The sequence below is a fragment of the Oncorhynchus clarkii genome, chromosome 5 (assembly GCF_045791955.1).
Source record: "Oncorhynchus clarkii lewisi isolate Uvic-CL-2024 chromosome 5, UVic_Ocla_1.0, whole genome shotgun sequence".
In the NCBI taxonomy this organism is placed as follows: domain Eukaryota; kingdom Metazoa; phylum Chordata; class Actinopteri; order Salmoniformes; family Salmonidae; genus Oncorhynchus; species Oncorhynchus clarkii.
This window is the reverse complement of record NC_092151.1, coordinates 24,143,961-24,167,817: the sequence shown is the minus strand read 5'-3', so window position 1 is coordinate 24,167,817 and position 23,857 is coordinate 24,143,961. Positions and strand designations below refer to the sequence as shown.

Below are 23,857 nucleotides of genomic sequence, written 5' to 3'. Positions count from 1 at the left end.
CTAGCTAAGTGGATGAGTCACTATTGTCTAGACATGTACACATGTTCATGAAATACAATAGATGGCCGTAATCACCTCCAGACACACCTGACTAATTTGATGGGTCATGAAATAATCCTGCCCAAAGTGGAGTCATTTGGTTAGACATGTAGCTAGCTTGGTAGTTAGATAGCTAAACAATTAACCGGCATAATCCCAGCTCATACTACTACCAATACAAACATTTTCATAGCTTTAGCTACCTGCAGATTCATACTAAAGTTAACAAAATAGGTTCAACGTTAGCTAGCTAACATTAGGCTATAACTAGCAATACACATGGATTTCTGATTCTAATAATATTACTACACAGATCATACACGTAATGTTAGTTAGTGAACCAGCAAGCTAATGTTTGCCAACTAACTTTCACTAAAAACGACTTTCTGTCAAAATTAGAACCTTATATATGAAAATCTACTCTTACCTATATACATGGATGAACACTTCACGGCAGACTGGAATCATTTAACTTTGATTGTTTTGGTTGTAGCTACATCTTGTTAGGCCAGCGTTGTGTCAAGTCACGCCGGTTCACACTGACAGTGGCGTGTGCAGAAAATAGCCATAACCTTTTCCAAAATCTGTCGATAGCGCCTGCTAACTTCAGGGCATCAATGTTGTTGAGAAAAGTAGCAAAACTTTTGTAGTTCTCGATGGCTAAAGTTATATCTTTCCAAAACGGAGCGGTATAAATGACTGTCAACACATACTGAACAGCTCACATTATAGACAGAAGAATGCTACATGGCAGACCAATCCAAACTCATCTCCCAGCATGTCCAGCCAATCCATTATCTCAGCCAATCATGGCTAGCAGGAAGGTACCTTGCTTTTTCCGTCGCTAAACCAACTGGACTCGTAATTTAACAATTGTATTCAGAATTATGGATGAAATAAAAGTTTGTTATTAAGGCACATGAAATGTCACATGTTCCAGAAGGCATTTCTGCCAAAAAAACACATTTTGATAAAAAATAAAAGTTTATATTCAAATGCCACACCTGTGAAGTAGTGACATGCAACATACACCTAGTTTCCTGAAAAGGGTCACAGATCTGCAACCACAAATGGAACCCTATTCCCTTTATAGCCCTATGGACCCTTGTTAAAAAATAATGCAATAGATATGGAATAGGGTGCAATTTGTAACGCAATCTAAAACTTAAGTAGAGAAATTTGACTAAACAGAGCGGCTAACCACATAGTCTTCTGGCCTAGTCAGCGTTCACATGCAGTTCTAAAACATCTTACAGTCGTGGCCAAAAGTTTTGAGAATGACACAAATATTAATTTTCACAAAGTCTGCTGCCTCTGTGTCTTTAGATATTTTTGTCAGATGTTACTCTGGAATACTGAAGTACAATTGCAAGCATTTCATAAGTATCAAAGGCTTTTATTGACAATTACATGAAGTTGATGCAAAGAGTCATTATTTGCAGTGTTGACCCTTCTTTTTCAAGATCTCTGCAATCCGCCCTGGCATGCTGTCAATTAACTTCTGGGCCACACTGATGGCAGCCCATTCTTGCATAATCAATGCTTTGAGTTTGTGTTTTTTTTATCCACCCGCCTCTTGAGGATTGACCACAAAATCTCAAAGGGATTAAGGTCTGGGGAGTTTCCTGGCCATGAGCCCAAAATATTGATGTTTTGTTCCCCCAGCCACTTAGTTATCACTTTTGCCTTATGGCAAGGTGCTCCATCATGCTGGAAAAGGCATTGTTTATCACCAAACTGTTCCTGGATGGTTGGGAGAAGTTGCTCTTGGAGGATGTGTTGGTACCATTCTTTATTCATGGCTGTGTTCTTAGGCAAAATTGTGAGTGAGCCCACTCCCTTGGCTGAGAAGCAACCCCACACATGAATGGTCTCAGGATGCTTTACTGTTGTCATGACACAGGACTGATGGTACCGCTCATCTTGTCTTCTCCGGACAAGCTTTTTTCCGGATGCCCCAAACAATCGGAAAGGGGATTCATCAGAGAAAATGACTTTACCCTAGTCCTCAACAGTCCAATCCCTGTACCTTTTGCCTGATGTTTTTCCTGAAGAGAAGTGGCTTCTCTGCTGCCCTTCTTGACACCAGGCCATCCTCCAAAAGTCTTCGCCTCACTGTGCGTGCAGATGCACTCACACCTGCCTGCTACCATTCTTGAGGAAGCTCTGTACTGGTGGTGCCCCAATCCCACAGCTGAATCAACTTTAGGAGATGGTCCTGGCGCTTGCTGGACTTACTTGGGCGCCCTGAAGCCTTCTTCACAACAATTGAACCGCTCTCCTTGAAGTTCTTGATGATCCGATAAATGGTTGATTTAGGTGCAATCTTACTGGCAGCGATATCCTTGCCTGTGAAGCCCTTTTTGTGCAAAGCAATGATGACGGCACGTGTTTCCTTGCAGGTAACCATGGTTGACAGAGGAAGAACAATGATTCCAAGCACCACCCTCCTTTTGAAGCTTCCAGTCTGTTATTCGATCTCAATCAGCATTACAGAGTGATCTCCAGCCTTGTCCTCTTCAACACTCACACCTGTGTTAATGAGAGAATCACTGACATGATGTCAGCTGGTCCTTTTGTGGCAGGGCTGAAATGCAGTGGAAATGTTTTTTGGGGATTCTGTTCATTTGCGTGGCAAAGAGGGAATTCATCTGATCACTCTTCATAACATTCTGGGGTATATGCAAATTACCATCATACCAACTGAGGCAGCAGACTTTGTGAAAATTAATATTTGTGTCATTCTCAAAACTTTTGGCCATAACTGTACATTGCGGTCTTCATAGTGATTAGAGATTAAGCACTTCCCCCAATGGAGAGGGAGTCATTATGATTTTAAAGATTGCTGAATGAAATCCCCCTATTTAATGGTCTTATTGTATTTAAACTGTAATCAAAATCCATTAACTAAGTCGCTTGTCAGAAAGTACTTAAACCCGTGATTACATGATCACTGGCATCCATATGAAGCTTTTAGACAGACAGGCACAGGTAGGACCTAAGAGGGGGCTCAAACTGAAATCTCTGACATTGTACGAGTATGACAAGACTAGCTGATGCCAAGTGCACTTGAAAAGTCTCTATAAGAAATGATCTACCTACTATTTGAATGTTGATCGATTACTTGAAAACAGTAATTTTTCTGGTGATGCTCCCCTAGGTTATTCTGCTTAAATTATGATAGCGGTGCACAACTCAGGCCCTTAGGTTCAACAGTCCTGTTGGATTTTGTCTCTCCCTGGTACTTCTGAATGGCTGTATTGTGGACACACCTAGTTAGCTAGGTACAAATCAGTGTCAGAAAAATGTATCTGCAGGATTGCAGCCCTCGCTGGACTAGAGCTGTGGACCCCTCTCTTATGACCTCCATATTTCTGTTTAGCTGTCTCAGTTAATATCTCTCCAAACACATCTCTATCAAACAGGTATGACCTTCAACTGACTGCATGGCTGTCAGTCTGGTTTCAGACAGACACCCTTCAAATCACATCACATTATTGGTTTCCATTTTGTCTTGATCCACACTGTGGTCCTGTTTGTCTGCTGTGCAATGCATGCTGGGAGCGGCCCGCAGAGAGGACTCTTTGAGCCGAGAACACACATGTGCAGACACACACTCACACACGCACATACACACACACTGAGGAGAGAACACACTACCATCAGAATGTCTGCATAATTGACTGTTCATACCCCACGATGGGCCGGTTTGGAACCATCTGTGAAATTGGGCTTACATAGCAGGCAGGGAGAATAGAGATATCAGAGACAGAGCTGCTTTCCCCTTTGGAGAGCTGCCCTGAAATAGCTTTGAAGACTGTGCTTTCTAAGATAACCAGCAGAGCTTCCTTATTACGCATTAATAGTCTAATACAGTCTCACATAGTTTTGTGTAGGCCTACAGTCTGTTGCTGTTGGACAGTAAGCCTTTAATGTTCCTGTTAGTTGAATTCAGTACAAAAAATAAATCAATTAATTACCAACCATATCCCTAACATTCATGATTATGGATTGAATCACAGCTTGAGAAATGCATAGAGAAATTGAGGTTTGAAGTGAATTATACACACAGATATAAAAACAAGGTGTGTGTGTACCTCAAGCTAAGATTGAGTCTTTTCAATACCAGGATCCAGCTGACAAATTGCAACACACCTTTTTGTGGAAAAAGGAGGATAATGTATTTCTCAAAGAACAATTTTTACCCCCTCTCTATTTATACCTGTGTTCTCTGTTTGTCTGTTGCCAGTTCGTCTTGTTTGTTCATGTCTCAGCTCCTGCTTTTTCCAGTCTCTCTTTTCTCGCCCTCCTGGTTTTGACCCTTGCCTGACCCTGACCCTGAGCCTGCCTGCGACCTGTGCCTTTGCCCCCCTCTGGATTACTGACCTCTGCCTTACCCTGACCCTGAGCCTGCCTGCCGCCCGCTATCGTTGCCCCACCTCTGTTTTTTTTTTACCCCTGCCTACCTATTGCCTGTCCCTGTTGGAATATTAAACAATTGTTTATTCGACGTGGTCTGTATCTGGGTCTTACCTTCATACTTGATAGTATTTATAATGCCCTTTTAATATCAGCTGATGTCACAAAGTGCTATACAGAAACCCAGCCTAAAACCCCAAACAGCAAGCAATGCAGATGTAGAAGCACTGTGGCTAGGAAAAACTCCCTAGAAAGGCAGAAACCTAGGAATAAACCTAGAGAGAAACCCGGCTCTGAGGGGTGGCCAGTCCTCTTTTGGCTGTGCCGGGTGGAGATTATAACAGTACACCGCCAAGATGTTCAAATGTTCATAGATGACCATCAGGGTTAAATAATAATAATCAGAGTGGTTGAAAGGGTGCAACAGGTCAGCACCTGTCAGTTGGATTTTCATAGCTGGGCATTCAAAGTTCGAGACAGCAGGTGCGGTAGAGAGAAAGAGTCGAAAACAGCAGGTCCGGGACAAGGTAGCACGTCTGGTGAAGTGGTCGGGTTCCTTAGCCGCAGGCAGAACAGTTGAAACTGGAGTAGCAACATGACCAGGTGGACTGGGGACAGCAAGGAGTCATCAGGCCAGGTAGTCCTGAGGCAATGGTCCTAGGGCTCAGGTCCTCTGGGAGGGGAGGGAGAGAGGGAGAATTAGAGGGAGTACTGTGCCTTGCAAATGCCTTGCAAATGTACACCCCCTTGGTGTTTTTCCTATTTAATTGAAATAGATTTGGATTTGGATTTCATGTAATGGACAAAATAGTCAAAATTGGTGAAGTGAAATGAAAAAAATGACTTGTTTCAAAAAATCCCCCCCAAAAAAGACAGAAAAGTGGTGCGTGCATGTGTATTCACCCCCTTTGCTATGAAGCCCCTAAATAAGATCTGGTGCAACCATTTACCTTCAGAAGTCACATAATTAGTTAAATAAAGTCCACATGTGGGCAATCTAAGTGTCACATGATCTGACACATGATCTCAGTACATATACACCTGTTCTGAAAGGCCCCAGAGTCTGCAACACCACTTAGCAAGGGGCACCACCAAGCAAGCGGCACTATGAAGACCAAGGAGCTCTCCAGGGTTGGGTTATAAAAAAGTATCAGAAACTTTGAGCATCCCACGGAGCACCATTAAAGCCATTATTAAAAATGGAAAGAATATGGTACCACAACAAACCGGCCAAGAGAAGGCCGCCCACCAAAACTCACGGACCAGGCATGGAGGGCATTAATCAGAGAGGCAACAAAGAGACCAAAGATAACCCTGAAGGAGCTGCAATACTCCACAGCAGAGATTGGAATATTTATCCATTGGACCACTTTAAGCCGTGCACTCCACAGAGCTGGGTTTTACGGAAAAGTGTCCAGAAAAAAATCATTGCATAAAGAAAAAATAAGCAAACATGTTTGGTGTTCGCCAAAAGGCATGTGGGAGACTCCCCAAACATATAGAAGAAGGTACTCTGGTCAGACCCAACATCTCTAATCACCCCAAGAACACTATCCCCACAGTGAAGCATGGTGGTGGCAGCATCATGCTGTGGGGATGTTTTACATCGGCAGGGGCTGGGAAACTGGTCAGAATTGAAGGAATGATGGATGGCCCTAAATACAGGGAAATTCTTGAGGGAAACCTGTTTCAGTCTTCCAGAGATTTGAGACTGGGACGGAGGTTCACCTTCCAGCAGGACAATGACCCTAAGCATACTGCTAAAGCAACATTTGAGTGGTTTAAGGGGAAACATTTAAATGTCTTGGAATGGCCTAGTCAAAGCCCAGACCTCAATCCAATTGAGAATCTGTGGTATGACTTAAAGATTGCTGTACACCAGCGGAACCCATCCAACTTGAAGGAACTGGAGCAGTTTTGCCTTGAAGAATGGGAAAAAATCCCAGTGGCTAGATGTGTCAAGCTTATAGAGACATATCCCATGAGACTTGCAGCTGTAATTGCTGCAAAAGGTGGCTCTACAAAGTATTGTCTTTGGGGGGGTGAATAGTTATGCACGCTCAAATGTTCAATTCTTTTTGTCTTATTTCTTCTTTGTTTCACTATAGAAAATATTTTGCATCTTCAAAGTGGTAGGCATGTTGTGTAAATCAAATGATACAACCCCCCCAAAATATATTTTAATTCCAGGATGTAAGGCAACAAAATAGGAAAAATGCCAAGGAGGGTGAATACTTTCGCACAGGACATACATAAATTCACAGGACACCGGATAAAACAGGAGAATAACCTAGATATAACAGACTGACCCTAGCTCCCCGACACAAACTATTGCAGCATAGATACAGGAGGCTGAGACTGTGGCCCCGTCCGATGATACCACCGGACAGGGCCAACCAGGCAGTATATAATCCCACCCACTTTGCCAAAGCACAGCCCCCACACCACTAGAGGGATATCCACAAACCACCAATTTACTACCCTGAGACAAGACTGAGTATAGCCCACGAAGATCTCCTCTTCGGCACGATCCCGAGAGGGCGCCAACACGGACAGGAAAATCACGTCAGTGACTCAATCCAGTGACGCACCCCTCCTAGGGACGGCATGGAAGAGCACCAGTAAGCCAGTGACATTGGAGACAACATGGGCCAGCATCCTTGTGGAACACTTTCGACACCTTGTACAGTCCATACACCGACGAATTGAGGCTGATCTCAGGGCAAAAGGGGGGGTGGGTGGAACTCAATATTAGGTAGGTGTTCCTAATGTTTGGTATACAAAGTGTACCATTTAGTCTCACTTTGGGTTGATAATTTGTATAAATGGATTAAGGCATTAGCAGAACTGAGTGAGTTTAAGAGGATCAATAACGATCCCTATCACAATGGCATCATCCTGCATCATTTGTCCTCCAGTTGCCGCACTAAAGTAGATTATCTGACTGATAGTCAAAATTATGATAATGAAGTTCTTTATATAGATTTGTCAGGCTTCAGATGTCAATCTGATGACAGTGTATGGGTGGAAATGAAACAGTAATCGGAGTAATCTGACAGACACTCCACTCTCTGTTGACCTCTTCATCTATTTGGGACTGATAATCTCTTATCGCCTGGATATTTAATCTCCCGTGTTTTCCATCTCGCCAAGTCTCATGATTACGTCATGTGACACTCTGTTTTGATCATTTTAGCTATACATTTCTTATAATCTGAGTGATAATTTGGATTATAATATGGATGATGTCATCTCTGATGATCATCTGTGATGGGCTCCTGAGTGGCGCAGCGGTATAAGGCACTGCATCTCAGTGCTTGAGGCGTCACTACAGACACCCTGTTTCAAATCCAGGCTGTATCACAACCAGCCGTGATTGGGAGTCCCATAGGGCGGTGCACACCGTCGTCTGGGTTTGGCTGGTGTAGGCTGTCATTATAAATAAGAATTTGTTCTTAACTGACATGCCTAGTTAAATAAAGGTTAAATAAATAAATAAAATAAAATGGTAATCTGGGATTATAATCTGTGTGTCCCTGCAGGGTTGAAGATCCGGGAGGTGATGATCAACGTGTCTCGTCAGCAGGTGGAGGATTTCCACGGCCCCGAGGACTACTGGTGTCTGTGTGTGGCCTGGAGCCACCTGGGCACCTCCAAGAGCCGCAAGGCCACCGTACGAATCGCCTGTGAGTAGCAGAACCATACCAGCAGAGAGAGAGGGAGAGAGAGAAAGAGAGAGGGGGGGGTAGTGAGTCAGGGAAGATTAGTAGATGAGAGAGATAGAGAGTGAGTAGGGGAATGACTGATTGAAAGAGAAAGAGAGAGGAAGTAAGCGGATGGAAATATATATATTTGGAGTCAAAGAAACATAAAATGAATCCTATTGCCTAAAAGAGAGTGCTGTTTGATTTAATCCCAGAAACTCTGATGAATTGAATCCTGTCTTCGTTTGTCCCTCCCCTCTCCCTCTCCCAGACCTGAGGAAGAACTTTGAGCAGGACCCCCAGGGGAGGGAGGTGCCCATTAAAGGCATGATTGTGCTGCACTGCCGTCCACCAGAGGGAGTGCCTGTCGCTGAGGTAAGGCCTGCATGTTTCAACTCACAGTATACACCGATTTTCATAATAATTTGCTTATGACAAGTCGTATAATGCACTATAACAGCCTCAAGTTGTTTTCTTGCCCACAATAATTAATCGGTTACAGTTATTTGTTCAAAGTATGATTACTACTACAGTTTCCAAGATATCTACATTTCTCTTTAGAGTTAAGAGTGGCAGATTCTCCCCAGTGGAACTGCTTCCACTACAAGCCCCATTCCCTTCAGCATCTGAGTGACTGGCTTTTGTTATGTGTGTTTACCCCCGAGTGGAGATGTAGAGATGGTGATATAGGCTTGTTGTATACTTGAGGCAATACGTATCTCCTTGCGTCCACACGTTATAAAGTGGAGGTTGAAAAGTTATGACTTACTTAGGTGCCATGGATATATTCTCTGTGTTGGTGCTCCTCTCTGGTCTCATGTCACTTTCATCTTCAGGGTGAATAAGGAAGTAGGTTTTCACTGGCTGGTTTACTTTCAGTGGTATGAGAGGTGTGTGTGTGTGCGTGTGCGTGTGCGTGAGGGTATATTTGTGTACATGTGTGTGTGTGTGCAAGTGGTTTTGTGTGTCATAGTGTTTCTGAGTGTCCTTTCTGTCAGAGAGAGTGTATGTCGAACCGTGTGTCTTATACATATGGATGTGTATTGCATTGCCTTGGATTGGAGTGTGTGTGTGTATGTGTGTGTGTGGTGCTTGTGTGTGTTTGCACCTGTGTGTGTGTGTGCTTACGCCTGTGTGTCTATGTAATGAATGATTCAACCCACACAAATGGTCCTGAGCTGTAGTGCTGGTCACCCTCCATGCATTGTGGTCATCAAGTAGGCAAGTCCTCATGCATTTATGAATGTGACTCCAGCTATGGAAGAGATTGGTTAAATAATACGTAGTAGAAATTCATCTGTTTCTCCAACATGGCTCTCATGCAAGAAAATCCTCATGTCTGCAGACGGAAAGCAACCCTATGAACATCTCCATGTGAATCTGGGGCATTAGTATCACTTAACTCCCTCTCTAACCGAATGTCATGTCATGGACTTTACCACCCCCTGTTGAGAATGTAGCTCTGAAGACATTTTGGCTCAGAGGGAGGTTCAGAAACTGTTTAGAGTTGAAACAAATGAGGCCGTGGATGCAATCTGATTAGCCGAACTACTGTGTGTGTTTGGCTGTCGAGACTTTGTTTACTTTGGTCATGCTGTTCATTTGAATGCTGTTTCACATTTTGCTGCAATTTGCATAGTACTGTGAGTTCATGTAAACACATTATTGCTACTGAGCTAATACAAGCACTGCACATTTGAATCAACATTTAATAACTTGCCAACAGTTCACCCTCATTTATCTATGCATAAGTAATAGGTGTGATTTTCCAATACATAAAAAGCAACGCACTACAAATCATCATAGCATCCTCACATGCCACATCTCTCCGAGCAAGCACATTTGGTTCCCTGGATGTTGTGGTTTTTGGTTTCACATTGGTTGCGGGAACAAAGCCAAACAAATTGATTTTTTTTAAAAAATGTTCTGAGAACAGAAGTGAACATTTCACCTGAACATTTTAGAACAAAAATTATAGGTCATTTGGAGGTTTTAGAATAACTTCCTTAAAACTTCAACTGAATGTTTCAAAATACTTTTAATAACATGGCTAGCTTATTTTGGATTAACTTTTTAACTGAAAGCACAGCTAGGACACATAGAAGTTAATTTCCTTTTTTTTTTATTGGGAAACGGCATCAGTGAGATTTGAACCTATAATATATCCATGGAATTAGTCCACTGCACCACCAGGATGGAGCTAGCTAGCATACCATGTTTTTTTACGCATACAAAGCTGTTAATTTTAGTCTATTCAAACAGACCCCTGTCGTGACGTTGTATTAGTTAATGTGACGACTGTTGCTCATCTAATGATTAAAGGTTTCTAATTGCGTGATTATATGAATCAAGCAATTATTAACTCATTAACCTGGGGCACCATGGGAAAATGAGTTTTTATTGAGTTTCTATTTCCCAAATTAATTAATTTGAAGAATATCAGAATATCGATTTTACAACCGTCGGTCGCTGATTAATCCGTTTCCTCTACAACCTCATTCTGAACGTCGCATAATCCAGGAATCTGCACGGACCAGGGTCCCACCAATGAGTTCGTACCACACCAATCTTAGTTGATTATTTATTTACTGGAAAGCTAAAATGATGATAAAAGATACACAGTCTAGGCTATTGATTAGAATGGGCAAACACACTATGGCGCATGTTACCCAAAATGAGGATTTAAACGAGAGAGAAAAAGAGAAAGTACACAACAGAAATATACATTTGGGTGCATTTGTCAGCTATGCTTATTTTAACCCTAGCTTTGCCCCGAACTGCCGCTCTTATGGGTCAGAATATAATGATGTAAATACGTGTGGGAGGTCACAGATGGGAAGCTCCGCGTGGGTCGTTTAGGCTTCTCAATGACACACTTCTCCAGCGCAACTCTCTTGTTGTCCTCACGATGTCAGTGTCCTTTTGACTTAGTGGTCTGATTCCTCGCCCTTGCTCTGGAAGGGGTCTTCTAAAGACAGACAGCTCTGTAGCTCAGAGCTCACAGCGTAGGAATGAAACAGTGTAGATACCACGATTCGATGGAGAGTGGAGGCTAGGTGGTCCGGCTTGAATTCACCTGCTTAGACACAGCTACTCATCAGTACCATGGGTAGAAAAAATATTTCTTTGTCTTCAACCTTGTGTTGAGTTTAGGGTTCGTTGACTTTTTAGACCTTGGCAGCAGCTCGGTTACTCATGTTAATGTTAATTCTTAACTCACATCTCTTATACCCTCGGGTCAGAAGTGGGTGTAACCGCCTTTAGGGCAATTCTCTGGGCGTACCAAGTTAAGAGGCTAGGTCTAGATTTTACTCAAATCCAATTTTAGACAACTAACTTCACATTTCATCTTTACCAAAACATTCTCTTTGATTTGGATATTTTCCACACAACGTACAATGTATAAACATCAAGCATATACTGGGAAGACTCTTAAAGTTACAATGTTATAATAACATTGTAACTAATAACGTAATAACGTAATCTATTAACCTTTAACTTCTTGCGTCGAGCAATCCCGTATCCGGGAGCGTAATCATAGCCTCAAGCTCATTACCATAACGCAAAGTTAACTATTCATGAAAATCGCAAATGAAATGAAAGAAATATATTCACTCACAAGCTTAGCCTTTTGTTAACAACACTGTCATCTCAGATTTTCAAAATATGCTTTTCAACCATAGCTACACAAGCATTTGTGTAAGAGTATTGATAGCTAGCATAGCATTAAGCCTAGCATTCAGCAGGCAACATTTTCACAAAAACAAGAAAAGCATTCAAATAAAATAATTTACCTTTGAAGAACTTCGGATGTTTTCAATGAGGAGACTCTCAGTTAGATAGCAAATGTTCATTTTTTCAAAAAATATTATTTGTGTAGGAGAAATCGCTCCATTTTGTTCATCACGTTTGGCTAAGAAAAAACCCCAGAAAATTCAGTCATTACAACGCCAAACTTTTTTCCAAATGAACTCCATAATATCGACAGAAACATGGCAAACGTTATTTAGAATCAATCCTCAAGGTGTTTTTCACATATCTATTCGATGATAAATCATTCGTGGCAGTTGGGTTTCTCCTCGGAAGCATATGGAAAAATACACGCAGCTGGAGATTACGCAATAATTGTGACGGAGGACACCAAGCGAGCACCTGGTAGATGTAGTGTAAAATGGTCAATCTCCCAATGATATGCCTACAAATACGTCACAATGCTGCAGACACCTTGGGGAAACGACAGAAAGTGTAAGCTCATTCCTGGCGCACAGCCATATAAGGAGACATTGGAACATAGCGCCTTCAAAATCTGGGTCACTTCCTGTTTTAAATTTCATCTTGGTTTCGCCTGTAGCATCAGTTCTGTGACACTCACAGATAATATCTTTGCAGTTTTGGAAACGTCAGAGTGTTTTCTTTCCAAAGCTGTCAATTATATGCATAGTCAAGCATCTTTTCGTGACAAAATATCTTGTTTAAAACGGGAACGTTTTTTTATCCAAAATTTAAAAGAGCGCCCCCTATATCCAAGAAGTTAATAACAAAACAAAAATGACATACATTTTCATATTCCATCTATCGTCATGACCACCATTGTGGCTGACGGAAACCATTGTTCCAAAGTCCCTTTATTGCATGTATAATGTTCTGAGGCTGGTTCTCCATAGTGAGAGGACAAAGGAATTTTGTCTGTGGCCTGAGATTTACCATGGGCGTGAGGGGTCATAAAATCCCCACATCTTCAGACCCCTAGATCTCTCCTCCTCTGTTGGGGGTGAGAGATAATCTGTAGGGTTGTGGTCTCCTGTAACCTGACCTGATCAGGACAGTCATGACACACCATTTCAAAGGAAACAAGCACTCATTAAGATCAGGTACGGCCAATTAGTGGGCACGGCCAACACACCTGAACACACCAAAATAGAGGAAAGAGAGAGTTTTGTAGATGCTCAGAATGGAATGTATATGTTTTAAAATAATGTTCTTAGAACATTCTCTGAGCCATTGCCACCTCTCCCGAGTGGCGCAGTGGTCTGAGGCACTGCATCTCAGTGCTAGAGGCTTCAATACAGACCCTGGTTCGATTCCAGGCTGTTTCACAGCTGGCCGTGATTGGCAGACACATAGGGCAGCGCAAAATTGGCCCAGCATCGTCCGGGTTAAGGTTTGGCTGGGGTAGGCTGTCATTGTAAATAAGAATTTTCTTCACGTTCTGAGAACAGAATGTATGTTTTTAAATACAATTCTTACCACTTTTTCTGAAAGTTACTAAAGTTTTCTTGTGTTTTTATGGAAAGTTTTCTTAACAATTTGAGAATATGACTTAAAATAGAACCATAAGGAAACCTGTAGTAAGCGTTATGCTTGGAACAATTTGAGAACATGACTTTAAATAGAACCATGAGGAAACCTGTAGGAAACATGCTGAAGTACTGAGAATCCAAAAGAAGAACATTGTTTCTTGACGTTCTCTGAACTTTGAGAACATTCCCAATGTCAAACCAGTCGGAGAACGTTCCTAGAACATTACCAAAGTTGAAATGAAGTGTAACCATGTTTGAACTTTTATGAACCGTTCTGTTAAAGTAATGAAATACCAAGAAAATCTATTTTTTGTCAAGTTCCTTAAATGTGCCGAGAATGTTCCAAAACCAAGCAACTGTCCTGCACCATTCCCAGAAGGTTGTTGGAAGGTTGTATGCAAAATAACCATAGGACAACCATGCTCTCACCAAGATCTAAGAAACATATGGTTCTCAGAACGTTATGTGCTAGCTGGGTTGTTTCTTTAGTCCATTCCCTCAAAGGAAATACCAACTGAGGGAGACGCCAGAGTCGAGTGGCTCCACTGTTTATTTTTTTAACCATCAGAGAGTGGGCTATGTGAACTGGGCTGCTGTGTGCATGTTTCCATGCCAGTGAACAGCAGACAATGTCACTCCATCTGGCTCAGTAGGAATGAAGCCAAAATGGCATCCGGATAAAGGTCCGTGGCTGCTTGTGTCCCAGAGTACAGCAGGTGGGGTCTGCGACTGGAGCTGACACATCTGAACTAGATCCTAGATGGCTCAATCTACAGTGCCTTCGGAAAGTATTTGACGTTTTCCATATTTTGTTACGTTACACCCGTATTCCAAAATGTATTAAATACTTTTTTTCCTTAGCAATTTACACGCAATACCCCAAAATGACAAAGCAAAAACTTTTTTATTTATTTTAGTATTCAGACCCGTTGCTGTAAGACTCGAAATGTAGCTCAGGTGCATCCTGTTTCCATTGAACATCCTTGAGGTGTTTCTACAACTTGATTGGAGTCCACCTGTGGTTAATTCAATTGATTGGACATGATATTGAAAGGCACACACTTGTCTATATAAGGTCCCACAGTTGACAGTGCATGTGTCGAGGCACAGATCTGGGGAAGGGTACCAAAACATTTCTGCAGCATTGAAGGTCTCCAAGAACACAATGGCCTCCATTATTCTTAAATTGAAGAAGTTTGGAACCACCAACACTCTTCCTAGAGCTAGAAGCCCGGCCAAACTGAGCAATCGGGAATTGGTCAGGGAGGTGACCAAGAACCTGATGGTCACTCTGACAGAGTTCCTCTGTGGAGATGGGAGAACCTTCCAGACGGACAACCATCTCTGCAGCACTCCACCAATCAGGCCTTTATGGTAGAGTGGCCAGACGGAAGCCAATCCTCAGTAAAAGGCACGTGACAGCCCGCTTGGAGTTTGCCAAAAGGCACCTAAAGACTCTCACACCATGAGAAACAAGATTCTCTGGTCTGATGAAACCAAGATTTAACTATTTGGCCTAAATGCCAAGCGTCACGCCTGGAGGAAACCTGGCACCATCCCTACGGTGAAGCATGGTGGTAGCAGCATCATGCTCTGTGGATGTTTTTCAGTGGCAGGGACTGGGAGACTAGTCACGATCGAGGCAAAGATGAATGGAGCAAGGTACAGAGAGAACCTTGATGAAAACCTGCTCTGGACCTCAGAGTGGGGTGAAGGTTCACCTTCCTACAGGACAACCACCCTAAGCACACAGCCAAGACAACGCAGGAGTGGCTTCGGGACAAGTCTCTGCATGTCCTTGACTGGCCCAGCCAGAGCCCGGACTTGAACCCGATCGAACATCTCTGGAGAGACCTGAAAATCGCCATGCAGTGACGCTCCCCATCCAACCTGACAGAGTTTGAGAGGATCTGCAGAGAAGAATGGGAGAAACTCCACAAATACAGGTGTGCCAAGCTTGTCGCGTCATACCCAAGAAGACTCGCTGCTAAAGGTGCTTCAACAAATTACTGAGTAAAGGGTCTGAATACATATGTAAATGTGATATTTCTATTTAAAAAATATAGAAATGTACAAACATTTCTACAAATCAATTTTTGCTTTGTCATTATGGGGTATTGTGTGTAGATTGATGAGGGGGGGGAAACTATTGAATCCATTTAAGAATAACATGCTGTCCACACCACTCGCGTTACGTGCGTGAGCGTTGCAAAATAAATGTACACATAAATGTTATTCAATCATTGCATCCAAACTGCTCACGTGCGTCAACGAGCGTCTGCGTAGCCAGGCACAAAAACAGCACTTGGTTCTATTTGTGATGCTTGATGTGCTGCAGGTCCCACCTCTCCCATCTCCTCATTAGTTTTTAGGAGCATATGGGTGATTGAAAGATTAACTGAGGTCAATACTCCAGTCCAGTTGGTGGTATTAATGCACCTTAAAGTTGGTTGCCAACCGCCATATGAAGTCCAAAAAAGAAGAAGAAGCTTGAAGGAGGAGAGATTACTAGAAACTAACTCGGTTTACCCTTTTATCTGTGGATTAATTGTCAGAGTAGAGGAACTTGTACATTTCATGTAAAATAACAACCCAATGTTTATATCCCAGGACAAATTAGCTAGCAACAGCAAGCTAGCTAGCTAAATTGCCATGAATGTTTAATGCTTTCCAACCTGTCCCCAAATTAATATAGTTGATTCAGGGCTTGTTTTGATATTTCAACCTGCATGTCCTATCGCATCTGGTGTGGATGGACAAAATCAACATGCGAGCGATGGCGCACGCGGATGTAACAGAATGTGGAAAAAGTCAAGGGGTCTGAATACACCATGCTGTTCTGTGGCAAAGTGAAAAGCACGTAGCTAAAGCTACAATGGGTTCCTACTGTATTAGAGCCTGGATGATTCCTTTCTTCACCTGGTTGCATGATAGATCCGGGAGAAAATAAAATACTTTTGTCATGTTTAAGTCGTTTTAATGAGAACGATTAAAGGGAACTCGTGTTGCAAATGTAACGCAACAAGAAGTGAAGGATCATCTACGGTGAATTATGAAAGTAGCATAATGAAAACACAATTAGAGTATGAGCCGCAATGAAAGGCCCATATTAACTGTCAAGAAGACGATCACACAGATTACTCAGTGCAATAAAGGAAGAAACTTTGGAGAGGTGGAGAGAAGAAAATACTTTTCAATAACTTAGATTATTTTATTTTTGATTCACAATCATTAGGCTTGGTAGTAAGCGCCCAATCATCCCCCACCAAATTGTAATGAGTCATTAATCAGGTCGGCTGATCCAAAGTCATTTGAAGTGCTTAAAATGTAATTATTCACTGACAAACATAACATTTGGAGAGATGACAGCGAGATAAGAAACAGAGGGTTTAGCGCACTGCCACCACTGCCCCTGCCACAGAAAAATGTCGCTGTCACATTCCAAGATCTCATTTGTTTAATGTGATCTCCCTGAAAGTCATCATAGCATCGACAGGGAAAAGGCCGCACATGATTGAGGGAGGAAGGGATGGAGGGGATGTAGAGATGGAAAGGAGGGGAGTGATGGAGGAGGGGGCTTGTTAATGAAACTCAAAGTTAATCGAGTTGGATGGAAGGATACGGGGATATCGCCGCAGTGTTTGGTAATTGCCCTCTAGTTGCTTTCACTTCCACTGTAAATTAATGTAAATGTGACGGCCAGTTACTTTTTTGTTTCAATGTAATAGAGTTGTTAGTTATTACACCTAATTGGAATGACCTGATTGGCCCTTAGCTTTGTTGTTGAGACAAGGTCAGGATGTAGTAGGTACGGCTCCTTTGGCTCGTTCTCTGCAAATGAGCGACACGGGGCGCTGACGTGGGGTTAGCCACAGATGTCAACTCTCTCATCTCTGCGTCTTCAAACAGCTTCAAACCGTCACAACAAATATCAAAGCCTCCCTACAGTTCAATTGCCAATGTGGGGGTGCCAGTCACTCTGCCCCCTGCTGGCTCGCACCTGTCATAACACCAGTTGACATATCCGCACCCTGTACCATAACACCCCCGAGGACTCTGTCTGACCAGTCAAATGATAGGGGTTATCAAGACAGACTGCCGCACTATCCGTATGAGTTAGTCCAGACAGAACAGACACAACAGCAACATATTAGAGACAGAGGCCATGAAAAGTCATGTGCTATTTGTATGTGAAATCAGTTAAGCAGACAACTTTTAATTAATGTATAATGCATTTCCATTTCCTATGTTTGTTAAAAAAAATTGCCATGAGCTGAGGACATGTGCTTTACCAATTAAAATATTTTTAGCTACCGTTAGTAAAAAATATGGGGAGACAGCATCAACACAGCATCATGGGTTTGAGATTATACACACACACATGCACATATCATCTGCAATAAATCGATCACACACATCATAAACACACACATACACCTCAGAGTGGGCATGGATCAACCCAGTGCTGCTTGATGCCTTTTAATTGGAAAATAAAGTGGCAAATAACTGTAAACAAATCCATTTCCCATCCTCCCCATGCTTATCAGTCTGTCCCCGAGTCCTTACTACCGCCCCAAGCGCTCTCTCCCCCACCCCAACGGCCAGACTTAGTGACTGTCACCGCAGAATGCAAATCACTGCCCTGGTTTGCACTGCCCATTGAGAGAGAGAGACATATACTGTGAGAGGGAGAGAGAGAGATTAATCAAAGCAGAAACAACACAGAGCAATGGAAAAATGAGGGAAGAAGGGGAAGAGAACCGGATGAGCAAAAAAAGTCATCATTAGGGAGAGGAAGTGAGAATTAATACATGACTAATGAAGACAAATGGTGTGATAGTGAAAAATAAGTCTAATAAGCCTGTATTATTTGTGTGTATATATATAGTACCAGTCAAAGGTTTGGACACACCTACTCATTCAAGGGTTTTAGGCTTTATTTTTTACTATTGTCTACATTGTAGAATAATAGTGAAGACATCAAAACTATGAAATAACACATATGGGATCATGTAGTAACCGAAAAAGTGTGAAACAAATCAAAATATATTTGAGATTTGAGATTCTTCAAAGTAGCCACCCTTTGCCTTGATGACAGCGTTGCACACGCTTGGCATTCTCTCAACCAGCTTCATGAGGTTGTCACCTGGAATGCATTTCAATTAACACGTGTGTCTTGTTAAAAGTTAATTCAAGGAATTTCTTTCCTTCTTAATGTGTTTGAGCCAATCAGTTGTGTTGTGACAGGGTAGGGGTGGTATACAGAAGATAGCGATATTTGGTAAAATACCAAGTCCATATTATGGCAAGAACAGCTCAAATAAGCAAAGAGAAACGACAGTCCATCATTACTTGAAGACATGAAGGTCAGTCAGTTTGGAACATTTCAAGAACTTTGAAAGTTTCTTCAAGTGCAGTCGCAAAAACCATCAAGCGCTATGATGAAACTGGCTCTCATGAGGACCGCCACAGGAAAGGAAGACCCACCAATAAGAAGAAGAGACTTTCTTGGGCCAAGAAACACGAGCAATGGACATTAGACCAGTGGAAATCTGTCCTTTGGTCTTATGAGTCCAAATTTTACATTTTTGTTTCCAACCCCCATGTCTTTGTGAGACGCAGAGTAGGTGAAAGGATGATCTTCACATGTGTGGTTCCCACCTGTTACGGATACAGGTATCCTGTGTCTGTGTGTATCCTGTGTGTGTGTGTGTTTCTTTTCTCTCATTCTCCCCTCACAGGTGAAAATCATCACTCCCCAATCAGTCAACAATCAACCCATCAATCAGAAGACACACCTCCTCCTGTTTCCTACCCTATCACAGTTCCTTCCCCATGGTTTAAAAACCCCATCATTTGTTTGTTCATGAGCTCAATCTTTTTGTAATGCCATGTTGGTAGATCTCTGCTCTTGATAGATTTCAGTAGCTCAATCTCTTTGTAATGCCATGTTGGTAGATCTCTGTTCTATATAGATTTCAAGCTCAATCTCTTTGTAAATGCCATGTATGTAGATCTCTCTCTTTGCGTCTTAACCTCTTCTTTTGTTTGAGCACCTCCATAGCACTTTGTCATCACCTGTGAGTATTGTTTTGGTTATGGTGTTTGTTTGTTGCTGGTGGGAAAAGGGGGAAACCAAGACAAGTCGCCCATGGGCATACACTACCCGTAGGTGAACTTTGTTAAATACACTAGTTAGAACTGGGCGGACCACCCACTGTATTTTGGTTAGTTAGTTAGCTGTTGTTGAAATAGGCTAGTCTAGCTTAGGGGTGTTTTTGCATATTTGTTTATTTCCTTGGGTCCAGCTCAGCCCCTTTTCCTGCTTCCCCCCATTACCGTGTGTTTATAAATAAACCCTGAGTTTGACGGTATTATTTCAGTTGTCGTGGTTATTTCGTTCACTTTTACTTTGTCACTATTATAATTTACATGAGTTATGTTACGGGTCTCACTACCATCCCCCCTAGACTGTTGGGCCAAAAATGGATTCGTAACACCACCGTAAAGCATGGAGGAGGAGGTGTGATAGTGCTTTGCTGGTGACACTGTCTGTGATTTATTTAGAATTCAAGGTACACTTAACCAGCATGGCTACCACAGCCTTCTGCAGCGATACGCCATCCCATCTGGTTTGCACTTAGTGGGACTATCATTTGTTTTCAACAGGACAATGACTTAACACACCTCCAGGCTGTGTAAGGGTTATTTGACCAAGAAGGAGAGTAATGGAGTGCTACATCAGATGACCCGGCCTCCACAATTACCCGACCTCAACCCAATTGAGATGGTTTGGACAGCAGAGTGAAGGAAAAACCAGCCAATAAATGCTCAGCATATGTTGGAACTCCTTCAAGACTGTTGGAAAAGCATTCCAGGTGAAGCTGGTTGAGAGAATGCCAAGAGTGTGCAACGCTGTCATCAAGGCAAAGAGTGGCTACTTTGAAGAATCTCAAATCTAAAATATATTTTGATTTGTTTAACACTTTTTTGGTTACTACATGATTACAAATGTGTTATTTAATAGTTTTGATGTCTTCACTATTATTCTACAATGTAGAAAATAGTCAAAATAAAGAAAATCCTTTGAATGAGTAGGTGTGTCCAAACTTTTGACTGGTACTGAAATTAAATACTCAATTGGATATTTGAAAAAACGCAATATGGCTTCCTTTTCTGGTTTGGCAGGTTCTTAGTACTTGCCCTCTCTGTTGAGTTGACTTCATGTTGTTTGTAGCAATGCTGGAGAAAATATAGTTGGAAATGTAACATGGGGGTTGATTAGGCATTGAAGACCAGGAAAATTGTAGAGAGAAAGGAAAAGAGTGTGAGAAGGGCCACCAGCATAGTTTCTCTCAGCGCTCTGGAGCAGAACTGTGAAAAGAGTGAAATTAAAAGCACATGATGAAAGACTTCTCTGGCCATCAAAAGAAGAAAAAAAAGCCACTTGTGACAACATGACTGGTGATTTATTGATTTCTCCGCTCGCATTCGTCTTTCGGGGGCACTGCCAAAGAGCAAAGCAATCTCTGAGATTGTGTGTTATTGGTTGTTCTGGTATTCCCCTGGTGAATAGACACACACACACACACACACATCAACAGGGCTCTCAGTGGGGTGGGGAGAGTTTTTAATCCTCAAACACACAGTCGTAAATCAAGCCTTGCTCCTAGATGCCCTGGCTAGTCGCTCATTGAGCACCTCCAGCCAACGGCACATTCATTGCAATTTACAGGGCCAGTCATGCGATACAGGGAGGGCGTCAGTGGAGCGTACCTTTAGTTTGTAATTCCTAATTACTTTCACTCGCAACATGGCTGCTGAATTGTTAATGGTCAGAGGGTGTGACCCTGCTGAGAGCTTTGCTTTGATTGGTTGAGGGGAGGCTGGGAGTCCCTCTGATTGGTTAAAGGGAGGCTGGAAGTCACTCTCATAGACTAATACTAATCGTGAGGGTGAGGGTTAGAAAGCCTACTTCGTGCCAGTCAATTGTATGGAACATACAGTTGAAGTCAGAAGTTTACATACACCTGAGCCAAATACATTTAAACTCAGTTTTTCAAAATTCCTGACGTTTAATCCTAGTAAAAATATTCTCTGTCTTCGGTCTGTTAGGATCACCACTTTATTTTAAGAATGTGAAATGTCAGAATAATAGCAGAGAGAATGTTTTATTCAGCTTTTATTTTTTTCATCAAATGGGAAGTAGGTCAGAAGTTTACGTACACTTAATTAGTATTTGGTAGCATTGCCTTTAAATTGTTTAACTTGGGTCAAATATTTCAGGTAGCCTTCCACAAGCTTCCCAAAATGAGTTGGGTGAATTTTGGCCCATTCCTCCTGACAGAGCTGGTGTAACTGAGTCAGGATTGTAAGGCCTCCTTGCTTGCACACACTTTTTCAGTTCTGCCCACACATTTTCTATAAGATTGAGGTCAGGGCTTTGTGATGGCCACTCCAATACCTTGACTTTGTTGTCCTTAAGCCATTTTGCCACAACTTTGGAAGCATGCTTGGAGTCATTGTCCGCTTGGAAGACCCATTTGCGACCAAGCTTTAACTTCCTGACTGATGTCTTGAGATGTTGCTTCAATATATCCACATAATATTCCTCCCTCATGATGCCATCTATTTTGTGAAGTGCACCAGTCCCTCCTGCAGCAAAGCACCCCCACAACATGATGCTGTCACCCCCCACAACATGATGCTGTCACCCCCCATAATGCTTCACGGTTGGGATGGTGTTCTCCAAACATAACAATGGTCATTATGGCCAAACAGTTCTATTTTTGTTTCATCAGACCAGAGGACATTTCTCCAAAAAGTACGATCTTTGTCCCCCTGTGCAGTTGCAAACAGTAGTCTGGCTTTTTTGTGGCGGTTTTGGAGCAGTGGCTTCTTCCTTGCTGAGTGGCCTTTCAGGTTATGTCGATATAGGACTCGTTTCACTGTGGATATAAATACTTTTGTATTCGCTTCCTCCAGCATCTTCACAAGGTCCTTTGCTGTTGTTCTGAGATTGATTTGCACTTTTCGCACCAAAGTACGTTCATTTCTAGGAGACAGAGCGTGTCTCCTTCCTGAGCGGTATGACGGCTGTGTGGTCCCATGGTGTTTATACTTACGTACTATTGTTTGTACAGATGAACGTTGTACCTTCAGGCATTTGGAAATGGCTCCCAAGGATGAACCAGACTATCTACAATTTTTTTTCTGAGGTCTTGGCTGATTTCTTTTGATTTTCCCATGATGTCAAGCAAAGAGACACTTAGTTTGAAGGTAGGCCTTGAAATACATCTACAGGTACACCTCCAATTGACTGAAATGATATGTCACGGTCGTCATAAGGAGGAGACCGGAGACGCAGTACGCAGAGCCGGCGCAGGATATCCTGGTCCAAAGAGGTATACTGGAGACAGGAGCACTGAGCCGGCACCCTCCTTCCTGGCTGGATGCCCATTCTAGCCCGGCCAATGCGAGGAGCTGGAATAGAGCGCAGCGGGCTAGAATAGTGCATTGGAGACACCGTGCGCTCTACCGCATAACACGGTGCCTGACCAGTAACAATCTCCCCACAGTAATCACGAGGAGTAGGCTCAGGTCTCTGACCTGACTCATGCAATCTCCTCGTGTGCCCCCCCAAAATGTATTGGGGCTGCCTCTCGGGCTTCCGTGCTAGCCGTGTACCTTCATATCGTCGCTCTTGCTCTATTCTCCGGTATTTATCCTCGTTGTATTGCCTTCCGCTTTCGCTGCCTCTAACTTCTCCTTAGGACTGCGATACTCTCCCGGCTGTGTCCAGGGTCCTGCTCCATCTAATATCTCCTCCCAGGTCCATTTCCCCATTAAGCACAGTTCCTCCTTTTCACGCTGCTTGGTCCTGGTTTGGTGGGTTATTATTTCACGGTCGTCATGAGGAGACCAAGGCACAGCGTGATAAGCGTACATTCTATTTCATTAAACGAATGCAACACTGAACAAAACTATACAAAATAACAAAATGAACCGTGAAGCAATATGACTAGTGCAAACAGGCAACTAAACTTTGAATAATAACCCACAAAACCAAAATGGAAAATTGCAACATAAATGGGATCCCCAATCAGAGACAACGATAAACAGCTGCCTCTGATTGGGAACCAATTCAGGCCACCATAGACCTACATATACCTAGACATACAAGAATCCCCATAGATATACAAAAACCCTAGACAGGACAAAAACACCTAGACAATGCAAAAACTAAACCAACCACCCTTGTCACACCCTGACCTAACCAAAATAATAAAGATAACAAAGATAACTTAGGCCAGGGTGTGACATTATGTCAATTAGCCTATCAAAAGCTTCAGAAGCCATGACATAATTTTCTGGAATTTTCCAAGCTGTTTAAAG

The 23,857-nt window shown here is 42.5% G+C and overlaps 1 protein-coding gene across 2 annotated transcripts in view; it reads left to right on the top strand.

The window, feature by feature from the left end:
- LOC139408561 (netrin receptor UNC5D-like) overlaps positions 1–23,857 on the top strand; it is a 309,780-nt gene that overhangs the window by 249,127 nt on the left and 36,796 nt on the right. For both annotated transcript variants that reach the window (XM_071152611.1, XM_071152610.1), the window contains exons 3-4: positions 8,001–8,144; positions 8,434–8,537. In XM_071152611.1, coding sequence (XP_071008712.1) covers positions 8,001–8,144; positions 8,434–8,537 — 248 coding nt within the window. The remainder of the gene's footprint in view (positions 1–8,000; positions 8,145–8,433; positions 8,538–23,857) is intronic.